At 50.3% G+C, this 21,816-nt stretch overlaps 1 protein-coding gene across 1 annotated transcript in view; it reads right to left on the bottom strand.

Moving 5' to 3' along the window:
* LOC119381402 (uncharacterized) overlaps window positions 1–21,816 on the bottom strand; it is a 130,227-nt gene that overhangs the window by 89,212 nt on the left and 19,199 nt on the right. The window contains exons 5-6 of the mRNA XM_049412988.1: window positions 8,674–8,860; window positions 8,265–8,322 (exon numbers count right to left, since the gene is read on the bottom strand). Of these exons, the coding sequence (XP_049268945.1) occupies window positions 8,265–8,322; window positions 8,674–8,860 (245 nt within the window). The remainder of the gene's footprint in view (window positions 1–8,264; window positions 8,323–8,673; window positions 8,861–21,816) is intronic.

The following is a 21,816-nucleotide window of genomic DNA, read 5'->3' as shown; positions in this document are numbered from 1 at the left end:
ATAACCACAAAGTGGAATGACCTGCGAGAACATGTTGAAATCGGCAGATACAAAATGGCTTGTATTAAAATGTCACAAGAAAATGAGCAAGAAATTGAAATGAAATACTAGTACCGCCATAGTATTCGTTTCTGTATAATGTAAAACAAATAACTACTCGTTACCATATGAAAATATAACTTTAAGGCTTAAGCTCGAGTTAATCACAGGTGGCGACATACTTTAAGCAGAAGCTAAGGCCTATTTTCTAGGCTTTCTTGAAAATGTTCAGGAGCTTTACTACTTGTGTCCTCGGAGTCATTACCCACCGGCCAAGGAGGCATTCAACAGCGACGAGAACGTTGAACGCCTTGTGATGGCAGTCGATATTTAACAGCCAATGTGCTGCCATGAGTGCAGCTACTCATTCTTCGGCATTGGACACACTGAAGAGCAGTTCTTTGTCCACATGGAGGAAAAGCTTGCTTGCATAGGGAAGATCGGGGCCACCGTACACAATGCAAGGTGTTATTGGAACGCTCTCTCCCTGCATGATAATAAATAAAAAGATCATTGTCTGGAAAGCGCTACGCAGACTTCAATTATTTGTTTCAGTAAATAACAGTTTCTGTACCGTGTACTATCGTGAGTAATATGAGCTCGAACATGCGAGCACGTGGAAAATAGCCTTAAAACTGAGATAGGGTGATACGTGGATGGCGCTGCCGAAACTGGAGGGGAGAGGGGGGGGGGGGCGCTGTTCCGCTGACTGTTGGTACTCCCGCCTCGCTAGCGTTGCTGCGAGATGTCGGCTGATTGCGTGCCAATGACCGCTAGCAATGATAACAAAATAAATAAATGAGGCGCTGCAAAATCCTCAGCCGACACCACCGAGATACCGATGCGCAAGCATGGCCTGCGCATCGTGGCAGGCTACGTCAGAGCCGATATCTCAGCAGCTACCTAGTCTGATGTGGCTGTTCGCGTTGATGGGAATTCATATCACCGCTAGCGGCCACTGACACTCTCTAAGATGCTGTTTCGCATCAACAATATCGAAGCGGGAGGGTCAACAGCTAGTGGAAGCGCGGCGCCCTTTCCGCTTTGTTTCCGACAGCCGCCGCTGCGAATCAGCCGACGTAAGGTTCAAGGCTGTTCGCCACGCGCTCGCGTGTTCGAGCTCATATTGCTCACGATAGTACCATCCAAATACGAAGCTCATAACATGCCCCATATGGAACTGGAGAGAATTAACAGCTTTTCTACGTGCAATTAGCTTGTTTGGGAAAGAGAAAGTACTATTTGACAAATATCATCCGCATTTTTAAAGAAAAAGGAGCATTCTTTAGTGGCATGAAGGATTCCTGCACATCGATAAAAAGCATATAAAACAAAACTATGCACAAGGACTTCTCTTCAAGGCTGCAACTTGCAGCCTTGAAGATGATTGGAGAATTTAAAATATCTTATAAATCATTAGGCTTGTCTTTTACCAAATAATATCATTGGAGGTGGTCGTACAAACTGCGTTTTTTAATGTTTGTACACGTAAAAGTATTTAGCGAAGTTACAACGCCAAAGCGAGGCGAGGCGCATATAACTCTTAATAACCACAACAAAATAATGAAAGCTAGACATAATGGAAACAAATAGAATAAAATAAATTGTGCTCGAACGCGGGCACTCAGGCGTACGCACGAGGGGGGGGGGTGCACCCCTCCTAGTCAATTCAGACAGAGGGGGGGGGGCGCAAAGTCTGCCCCCATACTTTGACTTTTCAGTAAGGCGGGGGGCAGCGATTAACCTTCCTACTCCCCTCCCCCCTGATGGGGAACCCTGCGCACGTCTAAGTGCACACTGATGCTCGAACTAGCGCTTGCACAGTTCAGGTAGTTAAGGCGATTCGGCCACACATAGACATGAAAAATTCATTCGAACACAAGTCAAGTTTAACGAACGGCTCCCCGTGCACGGGTGCCGGCATTATCAGGAAACCTATGTTACGGATGAATTAAAACATCGGTACGAATTTAACGAAACGGAATGTATTAGCACTTAGGCGAGCTTCGCGCGGCGTACCTAAAACGAATCAACATGCTGCGTTAAAATGACCCACACGCATCAACCCGAGCATCACGGTAGTTTTAGCGCACAAAACGAACACGGACGGAAAAGAACGATGCGGACACCACGTCGTTGTTTTCTGTCCTGTCTTTTTTTTCTTGTGCGAAAAAAAGTGCACTTGAATTACCAACAGGCCGAAGCATACGCGCCTTAGACACGCTTGACGCTTAGAGGTAACAGGCGCCGTCACAACCCAACCATTCTTAAATCAAAATAGTGGTTCATCGAGAGCGGGGCCCCCTTCAAACACCACCGCCGACAGGAGGGCACCGCCACAACTGCGTTCAAATCCCCCTCCGAATCACAGCCGCGCATGCGCACACTGCTTTCAACACCAAACAAAGCAAAGCTTGCACGCGCCTAATGTCACACAACTTCGCCTTCATCCCGATGAAACAATACACTCACATATGCTCGCTACGTTAACAAATGCTCACCGATCGTCAACCAGTTAAGAAAAGCTTAGTTAACGGCATTAGATCGCGCTCTCGGAGTTAACAAAGCGCTGGCCGTAGCAACGTGATAGTGGTATGTACAGCGGTGAGCATTCTTAGGGTGAACACAGGAGCGCGTGGCCGACGGCACTGTCAGCGCTGCGTAACGGTCATCGCTTGAAACATTGCACATGCGCATCATGCGTTCTACAAAATAATCTTTTCATCGCGCGCACGCAAGCGTATCCACGACAAGCGTCTTCATGACGTAGTGGGCGCGGTGGAAAGAGTGTATCGAAAAACACATGCTGCGCATGTGCAATGTTTCCAACGATGGCTGTTGCGCGGCGCTGACAGTGCCGCAGGGGCGGCGCCAGTGGGGGGTTTGGGGGGGCTCCAGCCCCCCCAAAATTTCCGCCTGCCCCCCCTTCGCCCCCCCAAGAGCAAGCATAGTCAAAAGACAATGCATATGTTCCCAGCCTCTCTGCCCCCCCTGAAGGAACCCACTTGTCGTGGGTGCCCCCCCAGTAAAAAAATCCTGGCGCCGCCCCTGCAGTGCCGTCAGCCACGCGCTCGCGTGTTCACCCTAACAGTGCTCACCGCTGTACATACCGTTTCAGTTCGAGTGCTCCACGATATGAAGCTGCAGGTCTCCCTTTGAGTATAGTGCATCTTCGTAATAAGCAGCACTGGCAGAAGGTAAAGGACGAGCACACAGCGCAGGCACACTTCGAACAACAGAAACAACGACTGCAAACTCGACCGATCGGGAGGCGATGCACAACACACGCAGAAAACGATGGAGTCCGGCGGCGTGTCTGAGCGCGTTGCATAAGTCACGTCGTGATAGAGCCAATAGAGCTGTTCCGCGCGCTGCGCACGCGCGGCGGCTGCGCCGGCCGAGTAGGTGGCGCTCCGGCCGTTGTTGGGTCGCGTGGGCGCAGCTTTCTTTCTGCGGCAGTGTTATGTTTTGTTATGCTTTACACAGTGTATTCGAATCGCAGTAAGCATTGCGACGACACAGTAAGGGCTGCATGACTACAAGCAGGGCTTAAAGTCTCCCTTCACTGGAGGGGGGGCGGGGGCCCTCACAAAGCGGCAATATATATGTATATATATAATCTCAAAGAAAAGATCGCCTAGCAGCGATCTTTTCGCCGCTCAACTGATACTGCTGTAGTCTCAGCGGCTCTGCTACGCGCAGATCGTGGGTTGTTGGAACGCGGTGCGAGCTGTCATAGCGAAGAATAAACGCAGGATTTCTCGATATATCGGTCAAGATCCACTTTCGCGGTCGTATTATCCAGTTTTGGCAAAAATGTTAGGGTATTAAACGCATGAAAATGCATTATTTTCAAGGGATGTTGGCAGTAAATAAAAACGAAAACGTATTAGGCTGAAAAACGTATTATGCAGAATCGTGTCAACGAGATTTCACTGTATATGTATGCTATAGATTAAGCGTTAGGAGAGGTGTTTGCGATGATCACAGCGCAGTGAAGCCAACTGTCTCGAAACTGAACAAATGCTTATGAATGCTAAACAAATACATATATTATTCCGAATGTATTTCGGGCATTCATTCAACGTGTGAATCCAATCAAGCAATAAATGAACTTATTTTGGAAACGATTTCTCAAAAATAAATCGGGATGTAAAGGCTTAAATATATGTGAGCTCAAAATAAGTAACATCAGTTGACTCACTGCATTCAGAACCTCAGGCACGACAATGCTATATTTTATTTTCACTACCACTTGCCTAATAAAGTAGACAAAATACATGCGTCTTTGCAATTACAGCAGACTTGTGATGCACAACTAAAAGAATGAAAATTGAGTGGCAAGCTTAGCAGACCAAGGTGAACCATTACTGATTCACGAGCAGGTAGCTTCACACTCAGGTGCTTCGTGAAACAGTATCCTGTGCCAAGACGCTCTATCGTACAGGGTGGTGACCCGTGGTTTCAGGAGGCGTTGCCCGTGGTGTTCAGTGTCTCAGTTAATTGCATTCAGCAGTACAACGATACCTGTTTACACCTATGGGTCAATTCACTGCGTGAATTGACCTATAGGTGTAAAATCCAAAGAACACCCATGGGTGTTTAACAGAACATACACTCATTGTACACCCAAAAATAAAAAAAAGGGTGTGCGAAGGGTGTGCAAATAAGACATTACACCCTTTCGGATAATACTGACAGAAAAAAAGGGTGTACGATAGGTGTTTTACCGCAAATACACCTATAAGGGTGTGAAACGGTTTGCAGTGTACCCTACCACAGCGGCCACCACATTCTATCCACATAACAAGGTCGTACCTTCTGCAAGGAACCTAGTCTCCACCGCTGAAGGGAACATAGCTGGGCGGGCTGGTGCCGATTCTCTAGTAAGAGTGACAGTGCAGCAGACAAAAGAGCAAGCTCTAGCTTTTTCAGTAGCTGTCTCTTTCAAGCTACCCACTATGCCTTTTTCTTTATTCCACTTCACAGTTATTTGCTTTGTTGATGGGAAGCTGTTAGCAGAAGTTTCACAACGCCTATTGTGCTGTTGAGGCGTTGAAGGCCAGGGGTGGCGAGAACCAATAGCGGCACTCCGGCGTGATAAGTATTAAACCTGAAATACGATATTCCTGAACGCGAAATTAGAGCGCTGCTGTTGAGGTGTTTTTTGAATTCGCGATATATTCGCGAGAGACATGTGTACAGTCGCGCCCAATATGAGTCACAACATGCTGCTCGTGGTCAAAGTGGCGCCAACATTGCACGGTCGCGCCGACATAGAAAACAATCAGTGACGTAAACAATCGTTCAACTCTAGTATTTCCAAAATCAATTTCACGTTTCCCGGAGTTACAGTGTAGGCTTTAGGCCCCTTCAACCATGACCACCGTGTTGTAACTCTTATTGAGCGTCACTCTACAGTTACGAATCAGCCTATTTTCAGCACGTCCTCTTTGTTTAAGTTACACGACAGATTGAAAACTGTGCAAAAAAACAAAAAAAAAAACAAAGTGCGGCACCCGCATTATCAGGACGAGTGTATTCGAATATATGTGAGCCACGGTTGACTAGGCGGACAAGAACAAGTTAATGTCAGGGACGGGCTTCACCGTAGAGAAGGCGGCACATTCTTTCCTCTGCGCTTCCCTCGCAGCCCTCGACAGTTTAGTTGGCCTCGGCTGCGCGAACGGCAGGGACATCTCAGCGGCGGCTTCGGCACCTTCGCGGCGCCGGTGGTAGCGAAGTTCCTTGATAATCTCAAGGTGCTGCCGCTGCATGAGACGATGTTCGCGCAAGGAGCGGAGAGGAGGTCCTCGACTTTACCGCTTTCGTGTCCTCTTCGCAGGAACCTTTTCTCCGTCAGTTTTTTTGCACGACGATTAGTCGGCCTGCCTTTGCCTTTGCGAATGCGCAGATCTTGCGCTTTGTTTGTTTTACCTTATTTTCTTTTTTTTTGTCCTTGGCGCATTTTTCGCCTTAGCTGGGCTGGCTCGGCATGCTCACGCTGTGTATTGCAGCAAACGCTGTTTGAGATCACAACAACAGCCGTTTTTGGCGCCGTAGTTGTCCGCCACCACCGCCGCCGTCACCGCCGGTGTCCGTAACCGCTATCGCGCGAAATAAAAATAAAAAAAGCGAAATGAGAAAATACATCCACGATGGAATGGGGTTCGAACCTCGGCGCTCTGCGTAACAGCCCAGTACTCTACCACAGAGCCATGCCGGTGCTTGAAGCTCCTTTGCAAAAAGACCACATACAAGGTTAATATATAATATCGCGAAGAGTAAAATAACCAGGCGTCTCATAACGCGAATTCTGCAACCAGGCGTCACACAATGCGAATTGCGGAACGAGTGGGTCGTTGAATGGGTGGGTCGTCAAAAGACACGCGATCTCTTGAACCTGTAGTGTCGTTTTCATTGCAACAGAGTCATTATTTGGAAAGCAGAAGCTTTCAGTGCGAGATCTCATTATCCGTGAACTTTTGGAAGCACTGAAACAGCTGTATTATGTATGAAAATAGGCGCAGGTTTGTGCCATGACATTCTGTCACTACTATTGTGTTTTCTCGAGCATGCTTTTTATCAGCGGTCATTCGTGTTCCGTGGCACATTTCTACACTAGCACCGAATCTGCTGCTGAATATTATATTACAGTTTTCTGGCGCAGACTAAAGCTCCCAGGTTTGCATGCACATAAAGTGGACGTGAGGACGACCGCCGCCGAAGCTGTATTGGTAGAGCATCGGGCGCGTTACCCGAAGGTTGCAGGTTCGGTCCTGCCGGTAGCAAGTTGTCTTTTTCGTGGAATTACATTCTTCATATTTATAGCATAATAGACGATATGCGAAATGCGCGGCGCCATCTCGTGCACAAGTTTAGAGTTAGGTCCGCCATCTTGGTAGCGTCCACGAAGCGGAGACTCCGCACTCCGCTGCCGTACACGACGAAACCCGCACGGATACAGAAAGCGCGAAAAGTGTTCTCTTGCGCATATCGACCCACATCGGAAATGCCAACACACTGTTGTGTACCCTGTTGTAAAGAGCGAGGACCTAAGGATCCTGGCGGGAACAAGGTGCGTGGTTTTTGCTTCACACGCGTCAGCGCCGTGTTGTTTATCCTCAGCCATGCTGTTAGAACGTATGCGGTGAATGTGTAAAGGCTGGTACTGAGTAACATTGGGACTAAGAGAAACGCGAACAGCGGAAAGCGTGGCTTTCGGCACAGTCCTACTGCGACATGCCTTGTCTTTCTTTAGGCGAATCTGTGCTTGCAGCCAGCGTCACCGTAGCGTTAGATTCTTGCTCCGGCTGGCGCTATCGCACCGCGTGTGCTTATCACCTGCCAGTCGTGCCTGGCACTCGGAACCCGATAGGATATCGCCAGCCGGGCTTTAACGAGGACTTTAATGCGGAGCTTTGCTCATGTACAGGCCAAACCTGGTGCCACGATAAAGATGGTTCTGATAAACACATTCACGCCAGACGAGTATTTACGACCGTGGTCGATGATCCCTCTTTCATGGGCCAACTAATTGGATCGAGTTTGTTGGCCTCTAGTGCACCTGACGACCGACTATAATGGCGGCCTGTCGCGCTTTGCTTAAGCCATATCGTGCAGAATCTAAAGCAAGTTAATCGAAAGCAAATTAACCGCTACCTAAAGTGCTCGCGTGACGGATGTGCATATCGTCCTACTTTTATTTCAGGCGAAGCATCTGTGAATGTTACTGCCAGGTCAAAATATTCTAGTATTGTACAGGCGCGGCCACTGTTAAAGGGAACACTTGCGTGTCTGGATTTCATTTTCTTGCATGAGAATAAGGGCTTAGATTTGCTTAAGGCTACTGGTAGTTGACAGCGAAGACTCATTTCGACAGACTAGTAAAGCGCACGTTCAATGTTTCCCCATCCACTTGCAGTTAGGGAGCCAGCAATTAGAAAGGTGCGCATTCGAGTGTTCCCTTTAACACTGGACGCGTCTGTACATACAGGTTTTGGTGGATGACTTCTCAACGCAAGTTTTAACTACCTGTATTGCTTGCAACCTGCAGGTTTCGTATCACCGCTTCCTAACAGACAACACAGTATACAAGAGGTGGATCATCGCCATCAAGCGTGATGAAGGGAAATACTTCAAGGTGACGAAATCCACAAAAGTCTGTTCAAAGCATTTCTTGCCATCGGACTTTATTCCGGGTGTATCTTGTGGCAACAACTTACTGAGACGCCTGCCCCAGTGTATTCAACTTTGGCAAAATGCGACAGCAGCGCAAGCCACCTAAGGAGCGAACACAGAGTCTGCAAGCACATCCGATTTCAGATCAAGATGCCGCTCAATATTCGACTGTAGAAGACAGTGGAGCTGGTCCTTTGGCTGCAGCAGATCTGATTCAGCTGAAATGGAGGGAGACCACACTAGCTGTTCACCTACTGCTGGCGCATTGGGAGGTTCTGGCAAGCCTGCCATTGAGGTGCAACATCTCAGGGATGTGGTTGCCACACAAAGGAATGAAATTGACCGACTTAAATACGAATGTGAGGTATGCAACAGCAAAAAGCTCTAGACGTGGGACAGTACAACTGGTGCCCGCACCAGGAGCTACAGTTGCCATCCAAACCTTGAAGTTGCCTGCCCGACTGCTGGTAGGTCAGTGGAGAGTCCGCTGGAGCAAGACCCGCCTTAGTCTTGATCAGAGGAGCCTGCACATCCTGCAGGACAGCGGCGAATGGAAGGTCGCCCAATGCTTCCAGCTCCGCACCAAGTGACCGGATTGCAGCGACTTGACTGCCTTCATCCTGGTTGTCAGCGCTTGCATCTGAAAGGCGGGCAGTCAATGGCAACTGGACGCCACCTTCTCGTGGTGCTCGCCAGTCCACGTCTTGAACGCTTGCAGGTTTGATTCCTTTTTGTCTTAAACGCCTCCACTGCTGAGGTAGCTCTGTGCAAGCAAGCGCTGGTGGTGGCTTAGCAAATCCTTGCTGTTTCAATAGTGCCAGCAGGCGTACTGCTGCTAGTACATGACTGCAGGCCCCACTCTTTCCTGCTGGGCGCTCGCAAGCTGTTGTACGAGCCACAACGGTAGCAGCGTTGAATGAAAGCTGCACATTGTAGGGGCGGCCAGTTTTCTGTTGGCTTCGAAAACATGTAGAGTGCATATGGACAATTCTGAAAAGAAAAGCCAAACCAGTTGTGACATCCATGAACTCAGTGCAGGTTGTTAAAGCAATACTTATGTCTGTATCAGTGGTGTTATCCCTCAACAATGAGACTAAATAAAAATTTAATCGTGGTTTTTCGCGTGGCGATATCATCATATGATTAGGAGGCACGCCATAGTGGAGTGCTCCGGATTAATTTAGGCCAAATGGACTTCTCTCATGTGCACGGCAGCGCAAGTAAACGGGCGCTTTTTCCGTAGCACCTCCATCGAAATGCGGCCGCCGCGGCCGGGATTCGATACCGCGATCTTGCTCTCAGCAAGAGCCATAGCCGACAGAGCCACCACAATGGGAGACAAAAACTGATCACAGAGCCTTTCGATAGTATCAGTGCATTTGTTTCTCACTTGTTTAAGGGGTGATTCGGAGTCTGCCCCAATGAGTATAAAAACCGAGCATCTATATAACGTAGATGTTCACTTGCGCATTTCATTTTTTTTATATTCTTTCTTTTTATTATTATTTCCTTCTCTCTCTTCTTTAGTCTGTCAATCCCATTCCCCATCGCTACACAGAGTAGCATGCCAGCGGTTATATACTGACGCCGGCAAAAATCTCTGTTTTTCCAATAAAGAGTCTCTCTCTATATATATATACCTTCATAGGCTCCATTGTCTTTTGGTTTTCATTAAGGTTCTATCAAATAAGAAACGAGTCCTTAAAATTCCCCTCCTTCGTTTTCTCTGTTGGTTGTATCTTGTGACCCAACGATTTGCGCATGCATGAAAACAAAGAGCTTGCTGACGTTGCTCTTTGATTTTATTGTGATAATTTCTGGTGACGTTTAATTATAATCAGAATTTTGAATCTGCCACTGCACAATCCAAAGGCATTTCGGTGTGATCGACCAAAATACGTTATCTAGATGCGCTTCTCTGTCTAAAAATATGGAATGCCTTCTTTTCTCACAGGTATACCGAGTATTCTTTAAAATTCCTTTGAGCCCCACGCTTAGATATTCGGAAAATCCTCTTCCTCAGCTTCCATTATCGCCGATGAGTGGAAATTGGCAGCGCTCGATCGCACTCAAAACTGCGTATCTATCACGTTTAGTTTAGAGAAACGTCACAAAAGCTACCATCACATTGAGAAGACTAACTAATAGACGGATAATGCACTCGCGACTAATTGATTACAAGAAGGCACACTGCAATGTAGCTGGAAATCCACGTCTGTCATTTCTACACATGCCTTTCTTGTCTCTGTTCTTTTTCGTTGCTTTTTAAAGTCAAAGTACGAAGCAATTATCACAAACAAAAGGTTTCTTGCCACTATCCTCCTCCGATTTTCTCTTCACGCTTCTACTGCACCTTCCTCCACATTTCTCCTCGCTCTCTGTCATTGCTATCGCTGTCGATAATTCTTCGCTGCGCTCTTCGTTCGCCCTCTTTTATATTCGCTTTGCCAAGCATTCGCTCGGTTACGCTGATAAGGCCAAGGCGAAAAGAGCGAACGAGTCCTTATGAACTGCGCTCTAAAACAGCCACTAATGGACAAGGTATTGGGCGCGAGGCCTACCACTAGAAAAGCTGGCGCCACCGTCGGCGTGACGTGCTTAGCAGGATAAGCGCCAGCGTCGTCTGCTTCGCGAGGCACCGACGCGCGCTGAAAAAGAAATTTTCGAATGCCACCGGCGCTGTAATTCTGATAAAATGGGGTGTTTTCCCGCTTGCGGCGTGCGCTTGACAACACTTGAAAGCACCGCAATATGCAGTCGCTGTTTTACAGCGAAAGCTGTTATGAGATCATTTCACCGGCCGTTTTTGGTGCCGTAGTTGTCCGCCGCCGCCACCGCCGCCGCCGCCGGTGTCCGTAACCAGTATCGCTCGAAATAAGAAAAAAAACTAAATAAGAAAAAATTCCAGGATGGAACGAGGTTCGAACCTGGGCCATCTGCGTGGGAGCCCAGTATTCAACCTCTGAGCCATGCCGGTGCCTGAAACTGCTTTGCAAAAAGGTCCTATACAGGCTTCATGTCGGGAAGGAACTACATTAGCATATTCAATATAGCGTGGTAAAAGAGTAGAATAAGCACCAAGCGTCGCACAACACGAATTCTGTAACCAGGCGTCACACAATGCGAATTGCGCAACGAGTAGGTTGTTGAATGCTTCCAACCCATTACAAAGAGCTCTGCCATAATTCTTCATCGTCATTACGCACAGCATCAACAAAGTGCGCATAATGCCTTACATGCGTTTAGCAGGTACCACGGCTGTCTGTAGAATGACGAAAAATGGCACAGTGCCTACTGCCCTACTTCTCGAAAGTTACAATGATTTATAGCGTAGTGGGTTCCTCGCAAGTGCACTTCTGTTGGTTGCCAACGAAGCCCATAAGGCTCCCATGATCCATTTCCTCAGGGTCTCAATAAAGTCAATTCTCTCTCTCTCCCGCTCTGCGTTTCTCCGGTTAAAGTGTGTTATAAAGCGTGGTGGGACAGTTAAATAACGACCGGGCGTCACACAATATGCATTACGTAACTAGTGGGTCATTTGAAGCTTCCAGCCCATTACAAAGGGCGCAACCATAATTATTCATCGTCATCAACCGTCGCATCAACAAACTGCACATAATCGCTTACATATGGTACCTCGCCTCTCCGCAGAACAACGAATAATGTCGTGCTGGGTGCTTCCCAACTTCACATAAATTACGCTTTGTGGCGTAGTGGGTACGTTGCTAATGTACCTGCATTAGTACCCACAGGAGAGTTTATAACGGGCTCTAGAAATGCCGCTCTTCCAGCTTTCGCTGTGACTGTGCTGCGCTTTCCGCGCAGGCCTGGCGTTTTTTGAAGGCGTCTCAAATGGTAGGCCAGTACTCGTTGGCGCAGTGCAGGACGTACGCAACGGAGCCCGGTGTCAGCCTTCACGCGTGTACTAAGAAGTTGCGTGAAGCTTAGGTTTTGAAACTTAGAAATTGGAAACAGCCGTCGGCTACAAGATGCGCGTGCAGCCAGAACTTCCGCGAGGATGGATGGATGGAAAAACTTTATTTCGCCAGAAAACAGTTGGGGACGATTCCGTGTTAGATGGCCATCAACCCAAGGTTGACGGCGACCTGTGTGGCCCACTCCACGACCCTTGTCTGGACGACTGGGTCTGAGCTGATCAACACGGCCTCCCACTGCTCGAGAGAGGGATCACGCATAATATCCGCCGGTGGCGGCACCATGCTACATTCCCACAGTATATGGTCATAACTTGCCACTGCCTGGCACCATTTGCATTGTGGCTTAATCTCCTCCGGGTATATTTTGCTCAACCCGTATGGGTTGGGAAAAGATCGCGTCTGCAGTTTTCTCCAGACGCATTCCTGCGCCTTGGTCAACCGCTTGTGCGGGGGCGGATAAAGCCTCCGCTCTAGTTTATAATGATTGGTGATGTCGCGAAAGGACACCAGCCCATCTCTCGCGGATCTCCCCGGAACGGGCGGCTCACCTGCCCGGCTGACGAAACCTCGAGCATTCAGGTGAGCCGCCTCGTTCCCAGGGTTTCCAGAGTGTGCTGGTACCCAGACAATTTCTATTTCCCGAATTTCTCGCCCCGCGGCTCGGTGCAGCAGTCGTGCGGCGGTGACCGATATTCTGCCCCTCGCCAGATTTCGAATGGCTGTTTTTGAATCACTGAGAATGAGGTCAGACTGAGAATTAGTGATAGCTAGCGCTATTGCCGCTTCCTCAGCAGTTTCTGAGGAGCGGGTTTTGACTGATTCAGAGGCGACCAAGCGTCCCCGCGTGTCCACCACCACAATCGCAAATGCGTCCTTGTCCTTATATTCCGCGACGTCTGTATAGACTGCCGATTTGTACTCCCCATATTGAATATGTAAATTTCTGGCTCTTGCCTGCCTGCGTCCCTCATGGTGGATCGGATGCACGTTCTTGGGCAAAGGCTTTATGTACAAGGCCTTGTGTAATTCTCGCCGCAACTGAGTTTTAGTGTCACCAGCGGGAGCCTAGGCGCCAACGCCAATCCTTTCCACTATATCCCTGCCAGTTTCCGTTGTCGAAAGCCTAGCGTGCTGCATCACCAGGTGCGCCTCCCGTAGTTCTTCCAGGGTGTTGTGCACCACTAATCTTAGTAGCCTGTCTGTTGACGCATTGTTAGGAAGCCCAAGGGCTGCCTTGTAAGCCTGCCTAATCATAGCCTCGACCTTGCCTTTTTCTGTGGTATCCAATTTCATGTAAGGTGTCGCATAAGTAATCCTGCTGAGCACAAACGCCTGTACCAGCTTACAGAGATTCTTTTCTTTTATCCCGCTCTTACGGTTAGCGATTCGCCTGATTAGCCTTACGGTAGCGTTGACCGTGTTCTTAAGCTTTTCAAGGGCCACCGTATTCTTCCTGTTAGTCTGTAAATATAGGCCCAGGATTCTGATAGTTTGGGCTTCGGCGACCGGCATACCCCCAACTTTTACCTCCAGCGGTATGGTGGCGGAATATAGTGCCTCGCATGTGGACCTCGTGGTTTGTCCCGAACCACAAAGAGCTCGGACTTGGGCTGAGAGCATGAGAGTCCCGCATCTCCTGCGAGCTCTTCTACAATATTGACTGCCTGTTGCAGTGTTTCCTCCAACTGCGCGTCGCTACCCCTGGTCACCCGTAGAGTAATATCATCCGCATAAAATGTGTGCTTCAGTCCCGGTATCTCTTCCAGCCTTGGCGGTATCTTAATCAAAGCGAGGTTAAACAGGAACGGCGACAAAGCTGAAAGATTTATGTTTCGGCGAGGGGCTGCGATGTTCGGTAAGTAGCAGAAAGCGCTCACTGAGACGATCGCCTGTGTACGCTGGCCAGAGAGGTTAAAAAAATTGCTGCAGTGGCAATTTTTTTTTCGAGAGTTCGCCCAACGGCATACATAGTTAAATATACAGATAGAGGCCGGCTTCCATGCTCAGGAGTGAAGCCGTGAACATCAAAAGATGGCGGCTGTGGCCGCCACCTTAGCAGGGGCACGATAAACCATCGGCGATCGGCGAAGGGCGCATGTTCCTCGCACGCCAGACGAGTTTGTCAACTTTTACGGGTCAGCTACTGCTCCAAGTGTGTCATTGTGTTACTAGTTTTCGTTAGTAAACCTCGAAGTCATGGCAAATTTTATTGGAAATCAAGTCGCCAATACTCCTCATGATGGGTTACTTTCCTTGGCAACAACGATGTTTTATTTTATAATTAACGTAGTATTTACACTAACAGATCAAAGCTGTTTGATCTCTAAGTAGGCACCACCAGAAAAGAGCGTGTTTTCGAGATCTTTGGCGGGCAAAAGCTGGCTTCACTTTGGCGTTGCGAGGGATTCCACTCCAGAATTTTTATTGCGATAGCAATTATATAGACACTCCCGGTGGATTTTTGCCGTCGCCGTCATGTCCAGTATATGTATGTAGATATAAATAAAAGCCAGAAATAAAAATAATTCAGAAGAAAAAACTCCGAAGTGCTCGATCGGGGATTCCAACCGGCGACCCCTCACTCCGCAGCGCGCTGCCTTAGACAATTACGCCAAGCTCTTCTTTTAGGAGCTTGCTCGCCAAGCTTCTTATGCTCGCGCCTTGTCCTCACCGGCGTGACCATCGGCTCACTACTTCTCATTGGTCCCGCCAGGAGCGCAGCTACGCTCTCTCCGGTGATTTCAAGAATGCTCACTAGATTGCGCCACCGCTCAAGGCGGCACACACCACGCTCGGCGCAGCTGCGCTCTCTCCGGTGATTTCAAGAATGCTCACTAGATTGCGCGCCACCGTCAGCCACCGCTCAAGGCGGCGCACACCACGCTCGGCGCAAGTGGCGCAAGCGCTAGTTAGGTGACTGCTCTAGGATACATCTCCGCAGCATGAACACCCCAGCCAAGGCATCAGCGTGACGGGCTCGACGCCAAGACCCTGCGGTGAGAGCCCGGGAGGCCGAAGCGAAGAGGGCGCGCCCCAGAAATAAAAATAATTCAGAAGAAAAAACTCCGAAGTGCTCGATCGGGGATTCCAACCGGCGACCCCTCACTCCGCAGCGCGCTGCCTTAGACAATTACGCCAAGCTCTTCTTTTAGGAGCTTGCTCGCCAAGCTTCTTATGCTCGCGCCTTGTCCTCACCGGCGTGACCATCGGCTCACTACTTCTCATTGGTCCCGCCAGGAGCGCAGCTACGCTCTCTCCGGTGATTTCAAGAATGCTCACTAGATTGCGCCACCGCTCAAGGCGGCACACACCACGCTCGGCGCAGCTGCGCTCTCTCCGGTGATTTCAAGAATGCTCACTAGATTGCGCCACCGCTCAAGGCGGCACACACCACGCTCGGCGCAGCTGCGCTCTCTCCGGTGATTTCAAGAATGCTCACTAGATTGCGCCACCGCTCAAGGCGGCACACACCACGCTCGGCGCAGCTGCGCTCTCTCCGGTGATTTCAAGAATGCTCACTAGATTGCGCCACCGCTCAAGGCGGCACACACCACGCTCGGCGCAGCTACGCTCTCTCCGGTGATTTCAAGAATGCTCACTAGATTGCGCCACCGCTCAAGGCGGCACACACCACGCTCGGCGCAGCTGCGCTCTCTCCGGTGATTTCAAGAATGCTCACTAGATTGCGCCACCGCTCAAGGCGGCACACACCACGCTCGGCGCAGCTACGCTCTCTCCGGTGATTTCAAGAATGCTCACTAGATTGCGCCACCGCTCAAGGCGGCACACACCACGCTCGGCGCAGCTGCGCTCTCTCCGGTGATTTCAAGAATGCTCACTAGATTGCGCCACCGCTCAAGGCGGCACACACCACGCTCGGCGCAGCTACGCTCTCTCCGGTGATTTCAAGAATGCTCACTAGATTGCGCCACCGCTCAAGGCGGCACACACCACGCTCGGCGCAGCTGCGCTCTCTCCGGTGATTTCAAGAATGCTCACTAGATTGCGCCACCGCTCAAGGCGGCACACACCACGCTCGGCGCAGCTACGCTCTCTCCGGTGATTTCAAGAATGCTCACTAGATTGCGCCACCGCTCAAGGCGGCACACACCACGCTCGGCGCAGCTGCGCTCTCTCCGGTGATTTCAAGAATGCTCACTAGATTGCGCCACCGCTCAAGGCGGCACACACCACGCTCGGCGCAGCTACGCTCTCTCCGGTGATTTCAAGAATGCTCACTAGATTGCGCCACCGCTCAAGGCGGCACACACCACGCTCGGCGCAGCTGCGCTCTCTCCGGTGATTTCAAGAATGCTCACTAGATTGCGCCACCGCTCAAGGCGGCACACACCACGCTCGGCGCAGCTACGCTCTCTCCGGTGATTTCAAGAATGCTCACTAGATTGCGCCACCGCTCAAGGCGGCACACACCACGCTCGGCGCAGCTGCGCTCTCTCCGGTGATTTCAAGAATGCTCACTAGATTGCGCCACCGCTCAAGGCGGCACACACCACGCTCGGCGCAGCTGCGCTCTCTCCGGTGATTTCAAGAATGCTCACTAGATTGCGCCACCGCTCAAGGCGGCACACACCACGCTCGGCGCAGCTGCGCTCTCTCCGGTGATTTCAAGAATGCTCACTAGATTGCGCCACCGCTCAAGGCGGCACACACCACGCTCGGCGCAGCTGCGCTCTCTCCGGTGATTTCAAGAATGCTCACTAGATTGCGCCACCGCTCAAGGCGGCACACACCACGCTCGGCGCAGCTGCGCTCTCTCCGGTGATTTCAAGAATGCTCACTAGATTGCGCCACCGCTCAAGGCGGCACACACCACGCTCGGCGCAGCTGCGCTCTCTCCGGTGATTTCAAGAATGCTCACTAGATTGCGCCACCGCTCAAGGCGGCACACACCACGCTCGGCGCAGCTACGCTCTCTCCGGTGATTTCAAGAATGCTCACTAGATTGCGCCACCGCTCAAGGCGGCACACACCACGCTCGGCGCAGCTACGCTCTCTCCGGTGATTTCAAGAATGCTCACTAGATTGCGCCACCGCTCAAGGCGGCACACACCACGCTCGGCGCAGCTGCGCTCTCTCCGGTGATTTCAAGAATGCTCACTAGATTGCGCCACCGCTCAAGGCGGCACACACCACGCTCGGCGCAGCTGCGCTCTCTCCGGTGATTTCAAGAATGCTCACTAGATTGCGCCACCGCTCAAGGCGGCACACACCACGCTCGGCGCAGCTGCGCTCTCTCCGGTGATTTCAAGAATGCTCACTAGATTGCGCCACCGCTCAAGGCGGCACACACCACGCTCGGCGCAGCTACGCTCTCTCCGGTGATTTCAAGAATGCTCACTAGATTGCGCCACCGCTCAAGGCGGCACACACCACGCTCGGCGCAGCTGCGCTCTCTCCGGTGATTTCAAGAATGCTCACTAGATGGCGCGCCACCGCCAGCCACCGCTCAAGGCGGCGCACACCACGCTCGGCGCAAGTGGCGCAAGCGCTAGTTAGGTGACTGCTCTAGGATACATCTCCGCAGCATGAACACCCCAGCCAAGGCATCAGCGTGACGGGCTCGACGCCAAGACCCTGCGGTGAGAGCCCGGGAGGCCGAAGCGAAGAGGGCGCGCCGTCAAGCGGACCCGGAGGTGCAGGCCAGCGAAGCGCGTCGTCAAGTGGACCCTGCGGTGAGAGGTCGCAGAGCAGAAGCAGCTCGGGCTCGACGCCAAGACCCTGCGGTGAGAGCCCGGGAGGCCGAAGCGAACAGGGCTCGCCGTCAAGCAAACCCGTATAATGTTTATAGTTCATCCAAATGTATATATACTTCATCAAAATGTATATACTGCATCCAACCGTATATTAATAAACATTGCATGTGTATGTAATGCATATATAACAACGTTGTCACGTCTATATATGACGGTAGAGGAATGTGTACGAGCATTCGCGGGTTACCCGATCACATCCGAGCAAGCTCCTCTAATATCATTCACTTCGTGGATATGGCGGTGAATTTTTTTTTGTTCATTAACGGCTGCCTTTCCATCTAATATTGCTTCTTGGCCTCCATTTTCTATGGCGGGCTGGAATGGCCGGTTTCCACTGCGACGCTGACAGGAGACCTGCCCGCGTGCTTTTTCGCAAAAGCATTGGTCAATACACTGATGTACTCAAACAACAAGACTTTGTCCCTGGCTGACTTTCCAGGGTTAAGCGCCTGGCTTAGCTAAATGAATTTCAGGAATGTAAGGACTTATAGGTGTGTCGACTGCCTTGACATTGCTGCAGTCGTGTCTATTATTGTATTGTCTGCTGCTGACGCTTGTGCCGTGTGAAGAAACCTGACAATTACGCCATGCGGCCATTCGTTCTCCAGGATACTAACGGCAGAATGCAAACGCATGCGGTTGCGTGAAACGCACGAGACGCCACACGTGGCGAAATTTAAATTATGCTAGACGCGGGCCATGCTGCATCGTTGCCCGCGCTGCATTTGCGTCGTACCACTGGCGACCCATGCTAGTTTTCGATTTTGGGGTGGTTGTTGTTGTTGCCCTCCGAACATGGCTCATACCCAATGCAGGTGATTGGGTGGGTGAATTGTAGCACTGCACCACTCGTGGCCAGTCGGCCGGCCAGGGAAGAGCGTCCCGTGGCTCGTGGTGGCGTGAGGTGGTGGAAACGCTATGGCTCTTGTGGGCTTATGCCATAGAAGGGAAGAAACAAGACGGCTGAACCAGAATCGCAGTATATATCTTACACCGCGATCACAATCCTGATGCTGAAATTACAGCGCAAACGTGCAAGACACCCACAAAGAAAAGAAAAGCACGACACAAGCGCTCACTAACAACTGCTTTTGCGAGAGGAGTGAATTGCTAACTAGAAGTGGCAAAGTAGGGGCTAGTTGAAATAACAACTGTGACAGTTCGCGCTCGTCCTGTGTATACCTGCGCGTTCTTTTCGTGCGTCCTTCTTTGTGTTTGAGCAGCGCGCAGCAAGTTTCTAGCTGCTTGCCGATCTTCCTGTGACATTCCAATTTCTTTCTATCGCATTCATTGCTTCGCCTTTGGGCCGAAACTGTGGCTTTTTTTTTTAATACCGGACAGAATAAAACGCTCTATTGACTGTTGGAAGCATGCCTGGACACGAGACGGACAACATCCGCACTTCTAGCGTGAAAACCGCGGAGCAAGCAGGAAGCAGCTCGAAGAGTCCCGCGGCAGACGCAGACGACGCAGAAAGCCGAAAGCAGAGGACGCGGTGCGCCGATGTAGCTCCTCCGTCGCAGATTGGCCACGTCGCTCTCCGGCAGCCGGAGAACGTCGCGAAAATGGGTCTCGGAACCATTCTCCTAGCGGCAAAGAACGGCTGACGTGCGCGAGCAAACGCGCCTGAGCAAGGCAGGGCGAAAACGGCGAGCCGCCGTGCCGCTATCGTGAGCGGGCTATCGAGCGTCCCGCATTCACCGTCACGAAAGTCGAGGGGACGCCGGCTGGGCGCAACTGAATATAGTCTGCAGTCACAGGAGCGGTTACCTACAGATTCTGTGAGCTAGTTGAACCAGATTGAGATTCTCTGAAGTGCTGTGCCAGTAAACAACGCATAAGCCAAAAATTAACCTACGCAAAATACGCGCAAAGCACTGCGCAAAAGTGAGCGATGCCTCGTTTACCCGACAATGCGAGCCCACACTAGCTTGCTGCCTACATACGGCGCATATCACGAGCATCGTCTGTTTCGCCTATTTACTACTTAGCTAACACACCTCTAGATAACGTGTCCTCGTACAAATACCTCGGCATTCACATTACGTCAAACCTGTCTTGGGCATCTCACAATTCATATGTAATTAACAGTGTTGGCGGTAACGCGTTACAAGTAACGGCGTTACCGGTAACGCGTTACTTTTTTCAGTAACTTAGTAACGTACTCGTTACTATTTCGGAACCGTAACTGGTAACGTACTTTCGTTACAATTTTTCAGTAACGTGAGGTGTCACGTTACTCGTTACTTTTCGTTCCAATTATCCTCGCAGTCTTACACAAAATTCATTCGTCTTGTAGGAGCGCCTCTTTCAGAGCTCGCCCAGACGTTATTTGGTCGCTGCGGCAGACTACTGTTGGCCCGCCAAGCGTTGACAAAGTGACCCCGCACGGGGTCCTTTCTTGCGCGGGGCATTGGAATGGGGAGAAATTGTCGAAATTTATTAAATGGATTTCCTACCTTGCTATCCAAGTTCAAGTTGTCGTTGATTGTCGATGCAGCGAAGTGTAATTCGGTCCTCGTAACCGTCAAAATGGAGCTGTAGAGATCTGCTAGGCTTGTGGGCGTCAACACTCGATGTGATCTTCAGCGCAAAGGAGCAGGGGCGTAGCCGGGCGGGAGGGTTGGGGGGGGGGGTTTAAAGCCCCGCCCTCAGTTTTTCAGTTTTGCGTGCGTATATATACGAGCACACATACAAACGCGCGCACGAACGTACATGAAGTATGGTTGAACCCCCCCACCCCCCGCGAAAAAAATTTCTGGCTACGCCCCTGCAAAAGGAGGATGACTTCTTCGGAAATGCCTTCTGAACGTAATCGCTAACCAAAGATGAGCGACTGTCTCGGTACCTTTGATGACGCCTGGCATCGCCATGAGCGGGCTCAAGGAAAGCTCTCCGCGCGTTCACCAGCTCTTCCTTAAAGTGAATACAGGACTACCATATAATGCTTCCGTCGAGCTCCTATTTAGCATAGGTGCGGACGTATTCGTTAATAAGCAATAAGCGAGTCAAGCTGTCCGATTAATGCTTTGAAACGCAGCTGTTGCTTATATTCAGCGGTTTGTAGTTACATTAGGAAACTGTTCCTCCACTACTCTAGCACTGTTTATAAACTTCGTATTCAAAATTACTTTAGCTTCTTGCTATTTGCAACTGCGCCTGCGTTTTTAATTATTGAACTCCTGAGCAAGCGAGGCTGATCTTGAACACTTTCACATGCGTAGCCGTAATACTTGCAGCAAATATACAGGTCAAATTGAAAAAACAAACTTGTTTATGCGCGCAAATAATTTTCCCCACATTTATGCCATTTGCTACAAAATTTGCGCATTTATTACAGCGAAAGCTGTTATGAGATCGTTTCACCGGCCGTTTTTGGCGCCGTAGTTGTCCGCCGCCGCCGCCGCCGCCGGTGTCCGTAACCAGTATCGCTCGAAATAAAAAAAAACGAAATAAGAAATTCCAGGATGGAACGAGGTTCGAACCTGGGCCCTCTGCGTGGGAGCCCAGTATTCAACCTCTGAGCCATGCCGGTGCTTGGAACTGCTTTGCAAAAAGGTCCTATACAGGCTTCATGTCGGGAAGGAACCACATTAGCATATGCAATATAGCGTGGTAGAAGAGTAAAATAAGCACCAAGTGTCGCACAACGCGAATTCTGTAATCAGGCGTCAGACAATGTGCATTGCGCAACGAGTAGGTTGTTTAATGCTTCCAACCCATTACAAAGGGCTCTACCATAATTCTTCGTCGTAATCAGGCACAGCATCAACAAAGTGCGCATAATGCCTTATATGCGTTTAGCAGGTACTACGGCTCTCCGTAAAATGACGAAAAAATGGCGCAGTGCCTGCTGCCCTACTTCTCAAAAATTACAATAATTT

The sequence above is a fragment of the Rhipicephalus sanguineus genome, chromosome 2 (genome assembly GCF_013339695.2).
Source record: "Rhipicephalus sanguineus isolate Rsan-2018 chromosome 2, BIME_Rsan_1.4, whole genome shotgun sequence".
Lineage (NCBI taxonomy): Eukaryota > Metazoa > Arthropoda > Arachnida > Ixodida > Ixodidae > Rhipicephalus > Rhipicephalus sanguineus.
This window is presented reverse-complemented; position numbering and strand designations above follow the sequence as displayed.